This window comes from Accipiter gentilis, chromosome 9, assembly GCF_929443795.1.
Source record: "Accipiter gentilis chromosome 9, bAccGen1.1, whole genome shotgun sequence".
Classification (NCBI taxonomy): Eukaryota; Metazoa; Chordata; class Aves; order Accipitriformes; family Accipitridae; genus Astur; species Astur gentilis.
The window spans coordinates 21816767-21839485 of record NC_064888.1 but is presented as its reverse complement, the minus strand read 5'-3'; the positions used below and the strand labels follow the sequence as shown (position 1 = coordinate 21839485).

The 22719-nt window shown below is 42.6% G+C and overlaps 1 protein-coding gene across 2 annotated transcripts in view; it reads left to right on the top strand.

The window, feature by feature from the left end:
• The window catches only part of PAX2 (paired box 2), an 86522-nt gene extending 65519 nt beyond the window's left edge, over positions 1-21003 (top strand). For both annotated transcript variants that reach the window (XM_049810983.1, XM_049810982.1), the window contains 4 exons: positions 7648-7857; positions 11589-11690; positions 17699-17785; positions 19102-21003. In XM_049810983.1, coding sequence (XP_049666940.1) covers positions 7648-7857; positions 11589-11690; positions 17699-17785; positions 19102-19178 — 476 coding nt within the window. In that variant the 3' untranslated portion in view covers positions 19179-21003. The remainder of the gene's footprint in view (positions 1-7647; positions 7858-11588; positions 11691-17698; positions 17786-19101) is intronic.
• The last annotated feature ends 1716 nt before the right edge of the window (positions 21004-22719 follow it).

Genomic DNA, 22719 nt, shown 5'->3' with positions numbered 1-22719 from the left:
AAAAATTTAGAATTACTGACATAAAGGCTACTTGCTTGTCTGAAAGACATACGAAAATATTACTTAAGCAGCATCTGATTTCTAGGAAAGTTTTCAAGAAAGTTGTGATGCTAAGCACAGAGAAATCACTGGCTAGACACCTGGATCCAAAGTTTTTCTGAAATGATAAACAATCTTTTGAGAACTTTAGTCTCCTGCAAGGTGAAAAGATATTACTTCCTTCGCTTCAGCTTAGTGAGTGAACTGAAGAGAATTTTGCTCAGTACGATAACCAGGTCATTCAAAACTAAGAAACAAACTAGGATTTGAAAAAGCAGGAACATTTGTTTTCCTCTGTCAGTGAGTGAATTAAGCTTGGTGTGAAAGGATGAGATCTATTAGTTCCAAAACTGGGTTCTGAAATCAGTTCAAATTCCTTCTTTTATATATCCTTTCTTTCATTTAATAAGTCATTTTTGATGCAAAACCCACTTAGAAAAGCTTGCTTTTTCTGTTCTAGTATATTTAGGAAGTCAGGGAACTTGTGGTCATTTTGTTTAATTAGCATGAATAATTACAAATACTGTTTTTAATTTAATTCTAATTTCCATCTAAATATAACTTGACACAGATCACAAGTAAAAAGTTAATAATCTAATAAAATAATAATATGGACTCATCGTTCATTATTTTCTCATATAATAATATGTAAAGACAAATTATATTAAGCAACATAATTGCTTAAATAAATGTGTGCAGATGCAGTTCAACTACTTAGCAAAAATTGAAATAACTGCGTTTAGTGTAAATTTTGTATTTGTCAAAATATTTGTTACCACCCATAAAATTCAACCCTTTAGAAAACAGCCTGATAGTGCAAATGTAAAACAAGTTGATTTAGCTTGCTGTTTAAAACCATGATTAAAACTGACCATTACATTCAGCTGTACTTACATCATTACGCTGAGAGGGGGAGCATTTCCTTCCCCTTTTCCTTGTTTGTACTGGTGAAAATTTCCTGTCTTGCTCCAATCTACTTTAGCCTCTGACAGCAGTGAGCAATGGCCCTGGTCAGGGCTTGACTGAACTGACTTAAGAAAACCTCTTTAACAAACTGCTAGGGGCCCCAAATTGGCTTTGGTGATGGCAAATCCTGCAGATGCAGACCCGCACTCTGCGGCACAGCATCGCGGCTGCAGCCACCAGCAGTCAGGCAGCCGGTTGGGCACATCTCTGGATGCCCCAATGCCCTAAAAATGGAATATGATAATCATTCATGAGGCTGCTACAAGCTTGTTACTATCCTGCCTCATCAAAATGAGGTATTTTGATGAAGAGGTATTTTCTGTGAGCAAGCCTCTCCTCTATTTAAGATGAGGAATCAGCAAAAGTAGAAGTCCACAGGACCTCCCAAATTTCATCAACTGCTTCCCATCCCTAAGAAGAGATAATATCTTCTTATCTAGTCAAGGAATTTGGAAAGGCAAAAGGTGTTACTACTCTTCTCCAGGACCAAATGGCTGAGGGTGATAGATGGTCAGATGGAACATACAGGAATAGCCAGGGGGAAAGGAATCACTTAAACTATTTCCATGCATCCAATGGAAGTTTCACTGACAGTAACTTTATGACGCTGAAGAAGGTGGTTTGTGGGCTTGAAAGGCATACTGAAGTGAGGAACCCAGAAATGGATGGGCCCGAGAGAAAGAAAGTCTTCACCTTCCTTAAATTAGCATTTAAGTGAACAATAGCAGTGAATGACAATGTCATGTAATGACAATAGCAGTGAATTGGCATTCCCACTCCGATTTCCCTCAACAAGGGGACAGCATTGAAGGCTGCCACACTCTATGCTGCTGGATAAAAAGGGACTTTTTTAGAGAAAGTGATTATATCATCTTCCCAACAATGCAGTTTTTGCCTTTTCTTTGAGGCTAAATGAAGGATCCAGTAAGTATGGCTATGATGAAAATTTTTGTGATGTAGATATTTGTGCATTGACAGCAGAGACTGTGCTTTATATCTGAGTTAAACAACACCTGTCAGCAGGTGTTAATAACTTTTAATGTCCATCAGCTGTACTGGATTTAACCAGGCCAGCTGCTTGTACAGTTGAAATTGCCCACTGCAGTCTTTCAGAGAAACGGAGAGCTTATGGCAATCTTTGGCCCTTCTTTGCAGGTTTAGGATTGCTGTGGGCTACTGAGGAAGATCTATCCTATCTTATGATCAGTAGAGTATCATTGTGATGAAACCTTGGAGGTACCTATAATGAGGACTGTGTGAAAAGCTAACACGTTCTAATTACATTTCCCAGCATATATTTCAAAAGCGTCTTGTTTAAGAGGTAACATTTAAGTCCCAACCACCAAGGAATAATCATATGCTACACTTTAAGGGAGGAAGTAATTGACTCAAGAAAGGGTCCGACAGTATGAACTCCACTGAACTTCTCTGTTTGTCAAGTGCACTAGTTGCACATTTCCGCCCCCACCCCCAAGACTTTAAAGCACATCTTTCTTCATCAGCTCCATCTGCAAACAAATGTACTTAGAGCCACATGAAGTTGACTTCAGTGGAGTTCTCAAGTGATTAACACTAACAGTACTCAACTAGCTTCAAAGAGTAAGTCCAGATCACAGGTCTACTGGAAGCTCTGTACAAGGACTATAAAGTTTTTCTCTCCAAAGTAATGTATAGAGTTAGCAGGTCAGTTTACTTGGAGAGCAGAAATTAGATCAGACACAAAATCTAGATTTGTAAAATTCAGTTTTATAAAAAATGGGGCAAATACATTTCAAAACTTGACATCAGTGATGTCACAACAGTTTTGACTCTCAGGGGAAAGCAATCCAAGGTTGTTTCTTTAAACATGTATTTCAACAACCCACATGTAAAACATTGAGCTAAGAACATGGATGGATCTGTGCAGAAACAAAAAATAAACCTGAACACGCAAGGCTAGTTCTCCAGTCAGTAGGAATACAAAGAGAAGACAAGAAAGGTACAATGAGAAACAGATTAGTCTTTGCACACTTTTCAGTTGTTCTAGCAAGGGTCTATTATGATCACAGAGGGGGGAAAAAACCCAGGATGACCTTTATCTTCAGTGCAACTTGCATAATGCCCTTGCAAAAGAAAAGCTAGAAAACTAAGAAATGAAAGACAAAGCGGTTCTTGTGACATGACAGAAAGCAAAAGTGAAAGATACACTATGTCAGTCCAGACTGGTCTTTAGCATGACTTCTAGAATTTGAGGCAAGATTCTCACGTGGGATAAAGTGATGTGAATTCATGTGTAAACTCACCAGTGTATGAATGCTGAGGAGCCAGTCCCATTCTGTTTGCCACAATGAAACTTTTCTAAGGAATGGAGAATGTCAACATGGAAAAAAATGTTTCAATGGTGGGTACAAGCGTAGGATTCAGAACACCTGAGATAAGATTCAGCTTTGGCCCAGGGTTCCTACATGAACTTGGGTACATCTTCTCTGGGCTCAGTTCCTCACAGATAAAACAGTGATCCCTAAGGAATGCTGTAAGGATATGTGTTCTAAAGAGTGAGGCACTGGGGTCATACAAATACTTGATAGAGACCTCAGGAAAAGATGAAGAACGCTAAACATTGTCAAGATGGTGAGCAGAGTTGTTAAGTGGCTGTGTACAAGGCATGCCTTATGCAGGGACGTGCCATCTTGATCTTCTTTGTTTACTGAAAAGAAGAGGAGCACTGGATGCAGGTAGCTTATCCTCCAGGAAGCCAGCAATGAAAAACAAGCAGCTTATCTGGTCCTGCAAACCCCCCTGCTTCCCTTCCTTTCAGCAGCAGAGAGCACAATAAAAGCTGAGACGAGTCTCTGTAGGAACCCAAAGCTGTGAATCTTCCTCTCACCCTGTCTGGCCAAAATCCCTTCATTCGCAGGGGGAATTTAGGCCAGAGATCACCAGTTCTAGCTCTCCGCCAGAATAACAGAGGAGAGGGTTAGAAAGGAAGAAAAACAGCCATAACTCAGCAAGTACAGTCAGAAAGAGAGGAGTAGGAGATGCACAAAATAAGTAGTCCTCTGCTATGTTTCCAGCTATATCCCCACCCTGCTGACCCTTTCAGATTTCCCCCACCATGACATTCGGTGGCATTTTTTTGTCACTTATAAAGAAGGATATCATTTGGCATTTAGAAGAAGAAAGGAGCCTGGGACAGGAACAGATTGCTCCTGCTTTGGAAAGGGATTGCAAACTCATTCCACCCCCCATTTGATTACATGTCCTTGTTCCAGCCTTAGGAATAAGACACTGATGGATACCTTGGTGTTCACTGATGCATCCTTACTGAGGGACACCCCCCAAGACACAGACAAGCCAGTACAGCACAGCTCCACAGCTTGCTGGCACTAGCAGAACTTGGGATAGGAAAGGGCAAGTTCTCTATCACAAATACAAAAGAATTAGAGAATGGAGAGAATCAGAAGTGAAAACAAAAAAGGTGCAGCCGAAGTTTGAGGTGGTTAAAATGAAAAATGGGACTGTGCCGTTCACAGGTGGATAGATAGATCAATCTTGTCTACACTGACACACTTTGGAGCTATAATTCACTGCTGGGGCAATTATTCCAGCATAGTAGTGGCAGGAGTTATATCAGAGACAGAATTCAGGTACTTTTAGTCAGGGGAGAGTTGGACAACAAAGGGGTAAAAAGTGGTAAATGCCATCCACCGGTAAAGATACATGGCATGTAAGTTATGTCTGTGCAGTTGCAGAGCATAGAGGGAAAGATAGACAGATAGATAAATAGACACATAAAAGTCTGAGTTTTGGTTGTGCAATCATTTGCTGTCTGACCTTATCCTTGCCTCCTCTCCACCACTCTTAGAGGGAAGAGTGTTTAGCATTATTATGTCCCAGTCTCTTTGCCATGTTACTGCTGACTTCTTTATCCCCCGTACTGAGTAAGTAGTGCTGCCTCTGGAAGGTGCGAGGAATTTTTCTTCATAAGCCTTGATGTGTTCAAGAGAGGGCTGGGCTCATCTCTGCTGTGAGTCTGACAGGGGCTTTAACAGCCTCACAACACCAGGACAAATAGCTCCTGGTCCCTTAACCCTTCTCAGCTTTGCAAGGCAAGGCCTAGCACTGTTGTTCCCATTGCAAGGGCTTTAGACAGTCTTTCAGGCTGAAATCCTCTCCGTGGTGGCTGGGCAGAGCGGAAATCCAGGGGCTGGATCAGATTGGCCTAATGCTACAACAGCTTAAGCAGTCTGTTTTACCAGAGATTATGGTTTCACTTACACAGAGTGCCTGAAAAATGCTGCGGTTTAGGAAGGATTATGGCTGAAAATTCCATGCTTTAAAAGAGAAATAAAGCAGCGGAGGGACTAGGAAACCCAACATGCATGGGGGCTGTGCAAACAGGATTAACTTCTGCCCATAGCACCTCTTGCTTCTGCCCACCCACGCTTCCCGTGTCCATCTGCTTCTCTTCCCTTTCCTCCCCAGTGGCTCCCCACACCTGCTGTCTCTTTCAGCTCCTGGAGAGCTGAAAAAGGAGTATGGAAAATGCCCAGGACCAAAGTGTCCCTAGTTTATTTAGGTATGACTGTCAAATGACTTCCTTGAAAAATGTATCACTTCACTTGCAGCCCCTGAAAGCCAGGGGTACTTTTGGCCCTCTGCCTGCAGATAGATCTGTTCATCCAAATTATCTAGTACCAACATTATTTGGATAAAGGCTTCATCACTCCCAGACTGCTGGTGGTGACTCTGCCTGTCTGCCCTGAAGGTGAATCTGTGCAATCCTTGCCATCTGATGACAGAGGATGCAGCAGAAAAATAGCTTTGGGGGTTCTCCATCTACAGAGTCTGGCACTGGCAAGCGAAGGCTCACTGGTAGGATTGTAGGACAGTATATAGTTGTAAAAAGCAGAAGTTTGGCACTGATGTGCTGCCTACTCTAGTGCCTTTAATTAACTGTGCAGCAAGAACCAGATACTTCAGCTTCTATTCCCCATATCCTCCACAAAAGGTCCTTGCCAAACAGAGCTTCCTATAGCAAAAAGGGAGAAGAAATTACCATCCTCAGCATACCAGAGACTTCACATAAGTAAACTAAATAAAGAGGAACTGTACACCTTTTGGCCAGCAATGATCCTTTCCCATCAACTGGACCATGAACATATGTCTTTGCTGCAAAGGAGTCTCAGTGATCAGAGAACTTTGCTGGCCATCCAGGTTAGAGGTATTTGGAGGAGAACACAGATGGCAAACTATCATTTTTGCCAGGTAGCAAACCTTTAGGAAACAAATGCCTCAGGATAAATAGCGTTCACAGATAGAAACTGCCCAGCCCTTTATTGTCTAGGTGAGCATTGCAGCTTGCAATAAGGTGCCTAGAGTTAATTAAGCCACTTCTACATTAACAAAGTCAGATTTATGGCCTAATTATATGTCACATTTATATTTATCTTTATAAATCAAAACCACCAGAACTAACTTATTTCATAGGCCATTGGCAACACTTGCCATCACGGCAGAGAGATGGCTTTCATTTATTGGCTTTAATTTGTTTACCTGAGGGTGGATGGTTTGCTAGATGATTTGGATCAGATCTGATCACATCATCCATACTTCACTTTCAGGTGTTAAAGTACAGGACTCTATTATGGCTGACCCAACAACAGCGGGTGTTCTGGAGTACCCATGCTTTAGGTCACAGGGTTCTCCAATTCCCAAACCTCTTACTTGGCAGCCAAGTTATGAGCATTTGCAAAGCTGTATCTATTGTGCCTATGCAAATCTGCACATCAGAAAGGGAGGTCCAACGCAAACAATGAAAATTAGATCTTTTCTAAGTCCCCCACATTTCTTTTCCCCCATTATATCTCTCTGTCAAGGTATCTGGCAACACTATACTCTGAGAACAGAGTCAGTACTGACTGCTTTTATGGTTAAAGCTCCAAAGTGTGCCACTGTGAACAAGATCAATTGATTGAATATCTGTCTATCCACCCATTAATTGTGCAGTCCCATTTTTATTTTAACCACCTCAAGCTTAAGCTACAACTTCTTTGTCAAATATTTTATGGAGTTTGGCTTGAGAAGCTTTAGCCATTACACCAAGCATCTATAGATGTTCATAACAACACTGCTCTTGTGGGAAAGATTATCTTGTGTTTGAAGAGACAAAGTGGTATAATTCCCTGGGCCAAACTGTGTTAAGCGTAGCATCTTCATGCACCCTTGGCCAGTGAGTGAAAGCAGCAGGAAAGGGAGCACAGAAGCTTCAGAGCACTCTTCTCCTTCCCAACCCTACGCTTTTTCCTGTCCTTCCTCTCCTGCATGTTCCCTCCCTCACCTCTCCATTTCCTGCATCCCATTCCTCCCATCTGCCACTGCACTCCATTCTCCTAATCCCCTGCTGCCCCTGCAGAGGCACCCCTGCAGTCAGAGCCTAGCCCCTGGGTGCAGATGCTGCTGTTGTCTCAGCACTGGCTCCTCTGATCTACTCCTAACCTTTTTATTTTTATTTTTATTTTTGTTTTAAAATTAATTTCCCTGTAGATTTTAACCACTCCATTTTCATTTACCCATTTTGTTCTTCCTCTCCTCCCTTCCCCACCCTCCTCTTCCTCCCCCGTTCCCTTTGTCTGTCTGTGTCCATCCCTTACCCTACCACAGAAAACCTCTCCTCTCCCCTCAGTATAAAGCAAGAGCCTCATGGAGCCTCTCTCACCCCTTTCACCCCCACCACGCCGGTCGGCTCTGGGCAGGCTGATCTTCAGCCCTTCCACATGGCCCTTTCAGACGATGCGTCCACGCCTTGCTACAGTGCCTTCCTTCATCATGGTGCCCACTTTGGGCAGTCCAGCAGCCAGCCTCTGATAGCAGGTAACTGGCCTTGGCCACAAACTCAGTGGGGATGCTGCAGGCAAGGGGTTCAGTTTCGTCTGATGGGGAGACCAATAAGTGCTGCAAGCTCTTTGAGTGCAAGTGGGAGCCAGACCAACCATGTTCCAGTTCTGTGTATGCAGCATGTGTTCTCAGCTCCATGGAGTCACAAAAGGATTCCATGCCTGTCCTTCATTTTTTTTAGAATAAACTGGGAAAAGAAGCTGTAACTACCTAGAAGTGACTGGGTGTCCCAGTTGGATGGGTCAGGACTTAGTATAGAAACACACAGCAAAATCCTGTGTTGCTTCAATAGCCATAATGTCCCTGAGTACACAGCAAGGGTACTGTGTGCTAACCTAAGGTGGATGATAGCAGTTTGAATAACCTAGCCAGCTCTAGGACTGACAGGGTTGTTCAGCATGGGTTGTACAAATTACTAAGTTAGATAAATATAAATACATAGGCAGTTGGTGAGCACTGCCACAGCTACGTTGTGAGCAATATTTGAGTCACCTGGTTTGGAAGTGTCAATGTGAGCTGGTGCCTTCACACAGCAGATCAAGTAGTTAAGAAACAGGGCATCACGTCTGAATGTCAAGACCAGGAAGAGTGGGTGAGAGACTATAATGTCTTACAGCCAAAGGAATACAGACCTGAGGTAGGTGGCCTTTAAGGGAAGAACAGAAGTGAAGAAACAGGTTGCAGAAGATGGCAGCACATAGGAGCAGCAGGCTGGAGGGGAGGATGGGGAGGAAGGACAAGTTTCAGATAGGTACTAGGGGAAAATCCTGTGCAAGGTGACTGAAGCAACATTGCTGCATGAGCTCAGGGGTGGCTTGGATGAAATAGTGGGTATCATTTTAGGTGACCATTCAGGCTGTCGTCACTCCACTGTCAAAGAATGTAATTTGGGCTTTTTCAGAACAGACGAAGTCTTAGGGCAGACTACAGTTCCTAATGCTCAAGAAACACATCTTACCTCTGCCTCCTTCATGTTCCTGTATTATTTTTCTCTTTTGACCTAACATCCTCCTTTTGTCTTGTCAGGTGAGATTTGCATTTCTAAACGTCCCTGTAGGAAAGCAGCAAGTAACAGCAGAGAAGACTTTTGTGTTCATAACGCTGTTTTGGTCTAATCTTGCCGCAACCAATAAGAGCCTTTGAGCTCTGGGCACTTCCTAAACCAAGAAGTCTCCTGACAGACTCTCTTCAACAATATAGCTCTCTGGGGATGCAGTCATATATGACCATTCCCTAGCCTAGAAGGCACTGTGTTTCAGGAGAGGCACCTGCCTTAGGACCCTTACAGAGAATTAGACATGGGAGAAAGTGTTCAAAAGCTCAAACAATGTCACAGTGATGAAGATGCTGTTACTCACTCAAAAGGCTCTTGGAGAAGGGAGAATAGCTGGAGTTGGAAGCATGTTATGAGCAGGATAGGTGCTAGCGTTGCCATAGCCCTGGAGCACAAGAATTTAATAATCCTGTCTACCTGTTGGTAATGAGAGGAGGTAATGGAAGGGGCCTGTTTGTATGTAACAGCATTTTAAGAGTCTCTCTGTGGGACTCTTATTCATGTTGCTGGTACTGTACTTGTTTGTTACCTTCTTTTTCAAGATTGAGATTTTGACAGATGATCACTTTCCCAATGAATTTTCCACAGTGAGTTTTGAACATCAGCCTGTGTGCGCTCATGACGGAATAAAAACACAGTGGCGTATGTGCATAGATCGAGTAGCAGAGTGAGTGTGTATATGTTCCCACCTGAATGGAAGTGTCAAAATGAATTAATTTTGCCTGCTGCTACGTAATGTTCTCTCTAACTTTTCAGTGAGACAGTTTTCTCACTCATCACGTGTTGTTATTTCTCAGGCTAGTCAATAAATGAAACCAAAAGAAGATTAATTTTAAGCATAAAACTTTCTTGCCTTAAAAGAATGTGAAGAAAAAAAAAGAACTGTATCTAGTAGGTGTTAATCATACACCTTAACACACAGCTACAAATCACTAAAGGAATGATGGTGATAGAAGAGTAGAAGAATGTAGAATACAAATCCCTGAGGCATTATATATTTATTTTTATCAATATTGGGGAGTGGCTGGAAAGTGGCTTGGCCATTTTCTGGTAGTTCTGTGCCATTATCTAAGAGGAGGTGAGCTAGGAACACCAGGCTGATCAGAACTGATCAGGAACCTCTTCAGGGAGAAAGAATGAACTTGCATTCCTTTTTTTCTTGAGCAAATCACCTCTGTAATCTTTAGTCAAGACCTGTGAAAGCGATGACACTGGTTTAGCCTACCTCCTCCCTTCAGATTAATGCTCCATGTTGATTAGTTTTTGCTTTGCTGTGTAACTGTTACGTATTTCTGATTCGCCAGCCAAGATTCATGCTTATTCCAGGGCCCACTTTATCAGTTATGATTCTGCCACTAGTAGAGCTAAACCAACTCTTATTCTCCTTTCATTGGCATATCCCAGCACAGTTACAGTGACTCCAGTGGTGTTAATGGGCCATACTTAACCTGTCACTTTTAAAGGCGAGTCAGACTCCAGCCCTCCAGTTCGAACAGACAGGAGAGATAAAATTTAACAAAGGAACAAACTTCTTGGTGAGCTACAGTTCACCTAGGTAATGTGAAAGGCTTTGGAAGCCTGGAACAGGCTGAGATCTCAGTAGGCAGTGTTGGAGGTTGAGCTGTAAATCTCCCAGCAGCTGTGGGGGAAAGATTATCTTAATTTATTTAGCCTTTTTTTTTTTTCCTTTTTTTTTTTGGTTTTGGCTTGAAACTCCCAGCAGCTTCTGAGATGATTTTAGTTCATTTAAATGCAATAAGCACTAACAGCAAATGCCCTTCTGGCTGGCCCATTTTCAGGCGAACCAGTCCAAATGAGGAAACGCCTCTGGCACCAACCAAGAAGCCTCCAGCTGCACTTCCTAAGAGATGAAAAATAAACTACAATCATCCACCCAGTCCACACCCCTCTCTACTTATTTGGTGGAGAAAAGATATCACAACTTTAAGTATTACTAATAAAAACTTGTACCTGTGATAAAAATGAAGTGGGACTCAAACTAATTTGCATGATCCTATTATTATATGTATTACACCAGCACCTGGAAGGAGTCCAACCGGTATTGATCTCATGCTAAGCACTGTGCAAATGTACTAAAAGTGTGCCCTTGCACCAAAGAGTTTGCAGCATAAAAAGAAGCACAGAGAGGTGAAGTGACTTGCTTAAAATCATCAGCAGGTGAATGGCAGAGGTGAGAAGACAGACAGGCACAGAAAATTCTGGGATCACTTTCCAATGCCTTGCACATTGATCATGCCCTAAAGCAACAACACCACAGTTTTGGAACTGCATCCACTGCATATAGACAGGACCACAGCTACTCTGGCAGTGAGTAATGCTGCCATTCTCTGTGCAGCTCAGGGCCATTTTGGTTTAGTTAAAATAGATCCAAAATCTACAATGAAAAAAACCAAATTCTTTTGAGCCTCACAAAGCTAAGTTTTAACATCCATCCTTACAGTGTGAGATCAAAAGTGCCACAATCTTCCCCCAAAATTTTCAGTGGATGCACAGCACTTATGTAAGAGAAGGCTGCACAGCACTTGCCTATCAAGCTGCTAGTCATGTGACAGTGGGACAAAAGGTGATATCAAATCAATATTGAAAGATCTTATCCCTGTTGATCACCTGTCCTGATTCTTTCCCTTTCCAGGTCGTGATATGGCAAGCACCACCTTGCCTGGCTACCCACCCCATGTTCCCCCGACTGGACAAGGCAGCTACCCAACCTCAACTCTTGCAGGAATGGTTCCTGGTAAGTCATTCCTCAGACTTCAGTAATGGTGCACACATGTTTGAATGGTATACTAGCATTGTAAGGGCTTTCACAGTTGGCTTTGCTATTGCTTTGCTGACTTTAAGGGCTGTTCTTTTCGTAAAGAAATCATCAGGTGCCTATAACCAATGTAGCTAACAACCCTTTTTGTAACATATCTCTTTCCCCCTAGTAACTGATTCACTGCTGCTATGGGCAGCTCGCTATCTATAACCTGTGGCAATTAATTGGTAATTAATTAACCTCAGTATTCATTAACTAATGTAATTATTTTCCAATGACCCATGCAGATTATTATGTACTGCTCATGGCTTAGGATATTCAGCTATCCACTAACTTAGGGTAACAACTTACCTTCTATCTAAAGCCAGGGCATCAAACTGAAAATCATCAATGGTAATTTAATACCTGCAGGCTTGGAGACGTACTGTCCATAGTCTAAACTAGCTAAGAACTCAGCAATGATTAACAGCATTGCAGGAGAAACTAACTATTCACTTTCAACAACCAACTACTTACCTACCTCCTGTTTGTAGGATAGTGCCTCCAATCCGTGAAACTATCTACCTAATCCCACATCCAAAGGTAAACTGTTTCTTTGCTGCCCAGAGCCTTTGGAGAAATACCTTCTCTTGGCATATGAATTCTCCTGCTGTTTAGGGAGAAGAGAGGACCATTTACCCTAGGGCAATTGAAGAGTTTATTACCCCAGGCTCTATTCCCCGCTCCTCTGATGACATTTATCCCCAGTAGGTAAATGAAGAGGCAGGATTTTTGTTTCTCAGCCACGGTAGCTCAGAACTCAGAACTTCATCTGCCACTGATTTCCGTTTATGTTACTGCCCTGGGTTGTGAGTCTTGAAGGCTAATGAGTAGGTACACAGTGCATTCTGCAACGTCTGCTACTGAAGGGATGACTCCAGAGCTGAAGCAGCAGAAAGCTGAGGACAGAAAGCCCTTAAATCACTATGATATGATTTGCCAGGACTTATAAGTAAAAAGCCTAACTTAACCCTCATCCAAATCTCGGAACAGCTAGCCAAATGAACATACACTGCAGTGAGGACAGTGAAAATATCACTGATAGGAAACGTTTGCAGGTCAAAGTCTTAACATCTTTAAATGACAAATCATTGCTTATATACCATGAAGTACTGGCTAATGCCTACGGTCATGTTCCAAAGCTAACAAGCTACTTACCGCTTATGATCTTAAGGCACAACAAAATCTCAGGCTATGCTGTGAAGATGATGTGATTGACCTCCAGATCAGGAAAAGATAGTGGATTGGTCCCCTCCTTACACCCACTTTAGTCCCCTGGTTATAGTTGACCAGCTTGCTGAACTTTTGAGGTGGTGCAGAGTTGGCAAATTTTAGGGCATCTCCTTCTATGCTAAATTTTTCAGGAGATGGTTTGGCTCCAGAATCAGAGAAGCACTAATTCAATATAAATCAATTAACACCCCCCCCCCCCCCCCCCGTAACAGTAGGTAGACTCAGTCATCAACATTTAAGTCAGTTATGTGTCAAAACTTACAGAAGGTCATGGCATATAGAAATGATTAATAACACCAAAATAGCTGGCTCTTTGAATAGGTACTTCTAAAAAACAGGCTTTTCTCAACTTCTAACTGTTCTCAACTTCTCAACTGTTCAGTGACTGCTGTGTAAGTTTAACATCCTCATCAAAAGGATGATACTGACATCTAAACTGGGACAAAAATTTTAAGACCATGAATCACAGGGTCACTTATCCAGGAATAGGATAGTTCAGCTCCTTGATGTGGAGGCTACTTATCCATAAGAGAGCAGTGTCCCCAAAAACACACAAATACCCCCAAAAAGAAAAAGAACAGGATGATAAAGAAAAAAAGTTGAGTTATACTTCAAAGAAAAAAAGATTTTTCAAGTCAAATGGATATCTTTACATTAGATCTGATGTCACGTTCAATTAGAGGAAGCTTTTCCTGTGGCCTGCTTGGGCATCCTGCAGTAGTTACTGCATCTTTCCACAGAGCATCAAGATCTGGCTGTTTCAGTCATACCCCACTGGTCAGACCCAGCCCGGCAGCCCTTCTATTCCCGTCTTCTAATGTGACTGAAGCCAACAAGCTGGAGATAAAAAGGCTTCCCGGGAAGGAACAGAAGACTTGGCTTTAATGGGTCACACTGCAGATCTCTGCAGGCACTACTCACTGTCAGGTGCCAAAAGTGAATGCCTGGGGAAGGGTGTAAGAGTACAGTAAGCACATATTGGTACTTTCTCAAAAGATCTCCCAGCCTCCAACAAGTTGCAGCTCAAAGACTTCCTAAACCAGACTTAGTATCTTTCTATTTAATATGAAACACCCTCGATAGGTTTCCCCTCCACAAACTTAAACAGTGTCTCTTGAACCCATATAAGCCTTTAACATCTGTAGCAACCTATAGCAAGAAGTTCTGTATTTTAACTACATATCCTGTGAAAACTACCTCCCGTATTTGTTCTGAACCTGCCACCTGCTAGGCTCACTTCATGCCTCATGGTTTCTGTATTGAAAGACTAAACGTGCCAAGATTTAAATACAGATACCAGGAAATACTGTTAGTAAAGGTTCCCAGAGCACAGATTACACAGAATATAGGCCTCATGAGATTGATCCTCTGTGCTTGCTTGCAACCTCTGTTAAAGGTCCAGGTTGAACAGAGAAAACAAATATGATGTTGCCAGTGGTTTGTTACATGCCCCCAAGCCAAGAAAGATCAAGGGTCAGTGCTTTAACTACATTGGAAACAAGAAGCCAGCAAGATAACCACTCAGGGAGTATCTTTAAGAAACATACTGACACGCAAACAAACCTTATTGTCCAGATGTGAGTGAATATGAGAAAGAGCCTCTGTTTTCTCTAAATAAAGGTGCAGAGCTAAAAATAGAACTTGCCAGAAAGCAGAATTTCCAACCCACACAAAACTCTGATTTTTTGACATTTGTTTTCATCTTGCATTGGGGTGAGGAGTCAGAATCTTGAAATAGTTCAATTTGCAAACATCAGGATGAAACATTTCAATAATGTCAACATGTTCTAGATGTCAAGACATATTAAAATAATAAAAGAGTTGAAAGGAAATTAAATGAGATGAGAAAGGCAAAATGAAACAAAACAAGAAAGTTGAAATATAATACTTTGTTTCAATTTGCAATCATTTCAGAACTTTTCTTTCCATAACTCCATTGAAGCTGACAAGCTTGTGCAAAACATTTCCATTTTGATGATACAGCATTTTCGGTGGAAAACTGTTTCTGAGAAGATTGTTTGACCAGTGCTAACCAAAGCTGCTCTGTTCTATCCGTGACAACCTTTCACTAGACTTCTACTTGTATAGTCTAGAGAAGGGCTTGTCTCCACTAGCAGTACATCCATGCAACATGGTCAGTCATGCATGCAAATATCTCTGAAGTTTATGTGGATGATGTGGTAAGATACATATCCTGCATTTGCCCTTGCCTGTAACTTCAGGTCCGAGGCTGTAGATGCAGATGAAAGCCAGTAGTCTCTGAGCACACACTTGAAAAAGCAGGGGTTAGTCACTCAAAGAAGGATGAATTGGGTATTATGCTCACTTAACCTATATGTCTGAAAGATGTTTCCTGAACGGGTAACAGAGCACCTTTGATCCCCGTCTCAATTCTTCCTCTTTCCCAGAAAGGCCATCAAGCTTCTGCAAACTGTTTTGGTGAAGTGAGCATCCGCTGAAGGGAACTGCAGTTTACACAGAGCAGCGTAGAGCCTGCAGAGGGCTGGTGATGGCAACGGCAGGGAGTCGTTAAACAGAATCCAATGTTGATGAGGAAATTACACTTGTTTCATTAGTGATCGGGGAAGGCGATAGCTCAGTTCCTCTTGGTCACAGTTGAGCTCAAAAGCTCATTATCCTGCTGCATGCATGCTTTCACTCCTCGTCAATAAACAGTTTCCAGTGGCTGCCCTCCCTCCTCCCCAGCTCTCCATAGTTGGGGCTCTTTCTCCTCTACTTAACCCATGCTTTAAGAACACTATAAACAGTTTAGGGTGACAACTCAGAGGAAGGTGAGAGAGAAGCCTTGAAATATCAGAAATTCTTCTCTCCATGTAGAGAAGTTATGTTTGTATGAGGCATTTCAAAGCCTCATATACTCGTTCCAGTATATCCCACAGATAAGTCACTTCAGCAGAGATAAATCTGGAGTACGCATTGCTTTTTGCTCTCGTATCCTATCCCGCAGCATCTTGGGTCACCTTAACAGGTTTTACCTATTCCTTCCCAGCTAGCTGTCAGGATTTTCAGTGCAGGATGTTCCTAGATATGGAAATATGCTGAGTTATTATCATTAAAATTGTATTTAGCAAGGTCTGTCAGACAAAATGAGGTTTTATGCTGAAACTAAAAACTACTGTGACTAAAATACCTTTGGATGGTGATTGTTTTTGATACATACATGTCTTCATACTGACTACTTTGGTTATTACCCTGAGTGTCTTTAAAAAACCTGGCTGGACAGATTCTCCTCAAGTTTAAACCAGTGCAAATTCCCTGACTTCAACTGATTTCATTTCTACCATCTGACATTCTGTGGTTTTGGCTTTAACTGTCTGGTGAGGGGAGATTTGCAGAGATTACAGTATAATTAATTGACATTTCCTTGGTAATGGTATCACAGGCCTCCAGCGCGTCTTGCATTGCCTTCTTTCCCTATTCCATGGTATCTAGAAGGAACCCCAGGTGCTTTCCAAACACTTCTGTTATAACAACTCCACCCCTGTTTCAGGGCAGACCAGAAGCTAATAGTCATGCTGTTCTTCCTCTGTCTTTTAAGCGCATAATGCCTTTCAGATGGCACTAATTGTCCCCAGTCTGTTGGTACTGCATTAAATTGAGGTTATGATCAGATAATGGCATGTTTTTACTTAACAGAGTCATACATTTTTAAGTTTTGGGAGATTTATTTATTTTGAATGCAGCACCATACCTCTTCAGTTACCAAACTTAATTCCCTTAGCCCTGTACAGTCTTCTATGAAACAAGGAGACTCAGCTCCTTATGCGGAATAAAACTGCATATTTAAGAAGACTCTACAACATTCATAGCTTGGGTCACAGTCTTATTAGATCCCAAAGCTCACAAGTATTTTGGTTTGGGCCCATTTTACTGAATGTGAAAAATGGAGCTGTAGCCCAGCTTGTCTTTCAGATTCAGAATAGTACCTAAAGAGCTACTCATTAGAAATTTATTTTCTGGAACTGGAATACAGCAAGTTTTCTCTCTAACTCACTAACTAAGCATAAAGGTGGGGTTTATCATATATGAATCAACTTTCTGACTAACACCATCATACAGAGTAAGAAAGAAAGAACGATTCATATGTTTTCCATTTTGTTTTATATTTAAGCCCACCCTACTCTCAGAACATTTCCAAAACTGAATTATACTTTTCTCCACAAATACGTCATCACCCTCAGTACCCTACAAACAAAATTTAGCAATACATATTGCCATTGACAGCACTGCTAGTTCCAAGGAGTTTATTGTGAGCTTGCCCTGTCAAGCTCCCGTGCCTGCTGTCTTGACACTACTGGAGAACCTTAGATTTTATTTAGAAGAAAGCTGAGAATTAATTGCAGAAAAAGCTTGCATATGCAATCCTACTGCAACCTGAAAATCAGAAATCAGAAGGCAATGAAAAATAAACCAGTATAATTATTTATTTGTATTATTGAATTTCATTATTTTAATCTAATTTCTTGATTCTGAAGAGGTCAATCCTACGATTTTTAATTGTATGGGTAAGCAACATCGTGCTGAACAAACACTACAGTGTCCTGAAGGGCACAGTCCCAGCTGGGCAAGGAAGCTACTTACAGTAGTTTTCTTGCTGGCATACAGATTCAGCATAAACACGGGCTTGATGAAATAGCAAACATAAATCTTCATTCCTAACTGTATTTCACACCTTCCTTGGTTTCTTCCAGGGAGCGAGTTCTCAGGGAACCCCTACAGCCACCCTCAGTACACAACCTACAATGAGGCCTGGCGGTTCAGCAACCCTGCATTACTAAGTGAGTACCTATTTCCGACAACACACCCCCAGCCTCGCGCTCCTTCTGTTTGTCTCTTTGTTTTCTTTTCTTTGTTGTTTTGTTTTTTTTTTTGTTTCTGAAGAGGGTTTTCAAGTATTTGGGCAGGTGAGGGGCCTTTTTCCCCAGTCTCTGGTCCAGTGTCTAGATGGGTATGTACCTCATGTATGTTTTGCATCTGTTCTGAATCCGATTCCCCTTTCATGAGACTGTTCGGAATTCCAGTTCAGCTCTGGCTTCTCGATGGGCTGCATCCACTGTTCATTTCAGATTAGATCAGAAGTTAAATTCAGGTTCTGCTACTCTCTCAGGCAGCAATCACCATCCATTCAAGGTCTGATTAAAAATCCAGATGAGGTTTCACTCTTCTCCCAAGCTAAACCCAGAGTCAGTTCCTGGGGATCTGGAAGTCCCACAGAAGTTGTTCCTATCAGACCAGTTGGAACAGCATCCAGAGTGGGAGACAGGCTGCATCGCTAGGTTTATAATAGCCAATAGAGTTTTCTTGCAGGGATGTATCCAATGTGTAGTGACTAATATGCCCAGAAATAGTCAGGTTTTTTTCAGAGGGGGAAAAAAAACTCCCGTAAGACCATATCTTCTAACACAACATTTCTTTGCAAGGGAATAGGAAGAGATTTATTATATGTAAAATAAATCAGCTGTGATTATTACCTGCATATTTACTGAGGTTTAACAACTGGATAATAGATGCACATTTTATTCCAGTGTTGTTAAATCTCAGTAAATGTGATCTTAATAATCAATCACTACTTAACACACATTCAATAACCATCTAGAGAGCTTTCATGCCTAATGTGACCAAAATCCCAAGCAATATAACATGGTAATTTTGTTTCCTTTCTCCCCTCCTGGTTTTAAAAGTGACCCCTTATACTTTGTTAGGTGTGCTCAGAACATCTGGCCCTGACATTTTCCTTGCGGATCAGGTGTGGCCTTTTTGTGCTGCAGTGCTTGCAGGCTTCCCTCTTGCCACCTTACTGATGGTCGGAAGGAGCAAAAGGATCTCCTTCCCGTAGAGGCGCTTCAAAGCCAGAGGCCGCCGCAGCAGCACCTCTCCAGCGAAACGTGGCCCTCGGCTGGCTGCCGCTGATTGCCTTTCCCTAATCCCATTAAGAGCTGAGTCCCCAAGTTTGTTCTTTTGGTTCCTTTCCTTTTCTTTCTTCCTTTCCTTTTCAGTTCTCCTTTGTTTCTTTTATTTCTTTGATTTTTTTAATTTTTTTTTTTTACTGTTTGTCCTTTCAACCAGTCCATTCTTCTCCTGTGTTAACTTTCAGGTTCCCCTTATTATTATAGTGCCACATCCCGGGGCTCCGCACCTCCCACTGCTGCCGCTGCCTATGACCGCCACTAGTTACCATGGAAACCACATGAAACTGCAGGGCGACAGCTTAGGCCTCCACATTGTACCTGTCTGATCACCTCCCTCCATCCCTGGGAAGGGTGAAGAGACCTTCTCCGTTCCTCCCCACAGTCCAGTTCCTTCCTCTTCGCCACGAAGGCGCCGGACCAAGCGCTCACCGCTCAAGACTGAGACCCCCCCCGCCCTCCCCCTGCCTTCCGCCCCGACCGCTCCCCCCACGCTGGGAAGAGCCTGCGGCCAAGTGGCTTCTCCTGCGGGAGCCTTCCACCGCGCCTGGGCAGAGCTCAGCCACGTGAAGTCCCCTTGGCTTCCAGGACTTCAGGGGGACTGGGAAGCAGTGCAGCTGGCAGCCATTGCCTTACAGGACCCCCTTCTTCTGGGAGCGGTAAGGGCCAGGGGAAGCAGGGGAGAACGCTGCTCACAAAACACTGTTCCCCAAAGACATGCTCTTCTGTGGTGGACTCTTCAACATGTGTAACCTGTGATGCTCACCCTGTTTCCCAGGCCAGAGGGAACAGCCTGGCTAGAGCAGAGAAGGCAGTACAGAGACCTGGCAATGAAGAAAAGGACCAAGTAACTACCCGCACCCCACGAGGGGTTCTCTGTGCACCTCCTCATCCCCACTCTCCAGCATGGCTTCCCCCATAGTTGGCTGCACCTCACACGTGGTGACTTTGCAGGCCAGAGTTGGGAGGAACCTCACACATACACCCACAATTTCTGTGACACACAATCAGCTCAGACAGGAGGATGGAGCAACATTTACAAACCAACCGACGAAATGAAGAAATATATAAATAGATATATAAATATAACTGTGTTTTTATGCTTTGTCATGAAGGTCTGTAAAAAGGAAAAAAAAAAAAAGAACAAATCCCCAATTTTCTAAAAAAACCCAAGCAAACAAAAACAACAAAAAAACCAAAATAATAATTAAAAAACCTTACAAAAATAAAACTCCAATTCCCATCCCTCCCCACCACCTGAATGGCAGACAAGTTCCTCTGACATTTGATGCTCCTCTTTCACTCTAGGGTTTTGTTTCCTTTCTGTTTTGCACTACAATGGGATGGTGGTATTGGAGAGGATTGGATGCCAGCTCCACCCCTGTCTCCTCCTCCTCCCCCTTTCCCAAATCCTGTCTCTGGGGAGCAGTGTGGACAAGTCACATCTGACAAAGTTACCAAACACATCAGTCGACAAAAAAGCACTCTGAGTCAACAAACGTTTTCCATGTCACTGGTTGGCAAACAAAGAAAACAAGCCCAGCTGCGCTCTAACTGCGCTGTGTGGTGGAAAGTGTGGGGCTTCATGTGGGCCCATCTGATTGCCCTCTGGACAGCTGAGACTGAGATGGACAAATTCAGGATTGGCTGGGATTATTGCTTGGTTCCCTAGCCCGTAGCCTCCACAACTTTTACCTTAATCCCTGTACCCGTGACGACTTCAGTTCACCCACATCCCAACTTTTGCAATTTTAGATATGCCCCAACACCCATTCTCCACTGCCGGTGACAACAGCCTCATTATCTGTGCCCAACACCTAATTTCCTAACCACTATAGCCTTGCTATATGGGCCCCCTTTGATTCCCAGTCCATCTGTTCATACACCTACTAATTTATAGGCTTCTATTCAAATCCATATGCTTGCATCCTACCAGCCAGTCCCAACATACAGCCCCATCTTTTCATCTTCAATCCTGGATTGTGCACCCTAATATTTACCCCTTATACCAAATGCTTACCTGATGATTCTCTAGGGATTCTCTGCTCTTTTTGGTTCCCAAGTGACTGGCAAACACTGTTCTGCAAAAGGCTAACTGTCAATAGAAATGCTTATTACTCCTGTATTGTCAGCAAACTCATAAACTGTTCCTTGCACTGACACTTCCTAAAAAATACTCAAAGAAAACATGAAGGCAGCTATAGCCTGTCCCCAGGGCATCAAGTCTGCCAAAGTAGATCCTTGTTGTTTTAGAGAGGTTTCAGATAAAACTCGTGGGCTACTGTCCATGGACAAAGACAGGATTGAGAATCAAACCCCCAAAGGGTATAAAAGTGAACAGCGGAGCAATCTGTACAGCCAACATTATGTATAAAATCCAAAGTTCCAAGCCTCAGAGGAGATGTGGTTGTGTACTCGGTATTCTGTCTCCAAGTTTAACTTGTATGTATGAAATCCATCATCAGTAAACAGCTGTGTTGATCCCAAAGGCCCCTTTCACCTAACACTTTTAGCCCTTGCATGGCTCTAGCTGATTATAGGTCTGTGTCTTCTTTAATGGGGTGCCCAAATGATAAGGGTATTTGGGGGGGATGTTTACATAGAAGATATAGAGCTAAAATCTATTTCTGTACAGAATAAAATCAAAGAGGTTACTCCTGATCTATTAAAAGTGTCATTCTGCACGTCTTACCTCTGAGTAACCTGCTGCAAATAGCAGAGTTGTTACGCTGTTACCGAGACCAGAATTTGGCCCGTTATCTCGTCGTATTCTATATGAGAAGAAAATTCTGAGTAATTTCTAAAAATTTACTTTTACCACTCCTTCTGTTTTCCACCACAGACACCAGACAGATGCTGGACCCCGTTAGTAAAGTCTCTCTTCTAGTCTCTCAGTACAGCCTGTGCTCTGCTTGCGCACCGCCCAATTTCACTCAGCAGGTGGTTGGGGCAGAGGCAGTAAATCCCAGGTCCAGCAAGGAGAACCTCCTGAGGAGGCTATAGAAAAGGAGGCTGTCATGCTTCACACTTGGCAACCTGCAGTCCAGGGGCCACCTTGAGAGAAGCTAGCAGCTCAGAAATGGTTATTTTTATAATGGTGTTTCGCTAAACTTGAGACACGAGCTAGGGTATGAAAGCAGGATTTGGTTGGCTCACTCATGGCTGGCTTGATTTGACCCTTGGAGGGCCAAATCCACTGTTGGTGTAACTCCACTGATAAAAGAGGATTTCCACCAGGTTTTGGATTGGTCTGGAAAGTTCGTAAGTATGGCATGTAGTTGGACCAGGGAAATTAAAAGGAAAGCAGAATTATGCAAAGGACTGGGCAGTCTAATCCTCTTCCACCACCATCTGTAGACCCCCATGCGAATGTACTGAATTACATTTGCCAAAGAGTTTCTTGTGTTGGTTGTTTTGATTTACAGTCGGTGGATGCATTGTAAAGCAGTATTATAGCTAAAGTCTAGTAGCTGACATGGGGATTTATGTGGTGATATTATGCAGAAGAAAACCATCAATATTCATATAGATTCCATTAGACTGGACTATGCAGGAAGCGCAAAAATTCTACCAATTATTTAATATTATGTTATTTGCAAAAACAATTGCTGCTTTGTAGGAAGATAATGTGTGTAATGTGAAGGCAATTCCTCTTGTATATAAGTTCATCTTCATCTTCATCATGGTAGTTATTAAAACAGCCTCGTCTCATCCTGTAGATAAGGAACACGCTGTCTGTACTGTGCAAGTCTCGTTGTGCTCACTGAAAACAAAACGATGTGTTCAATAAAGCACAGCACAAATCC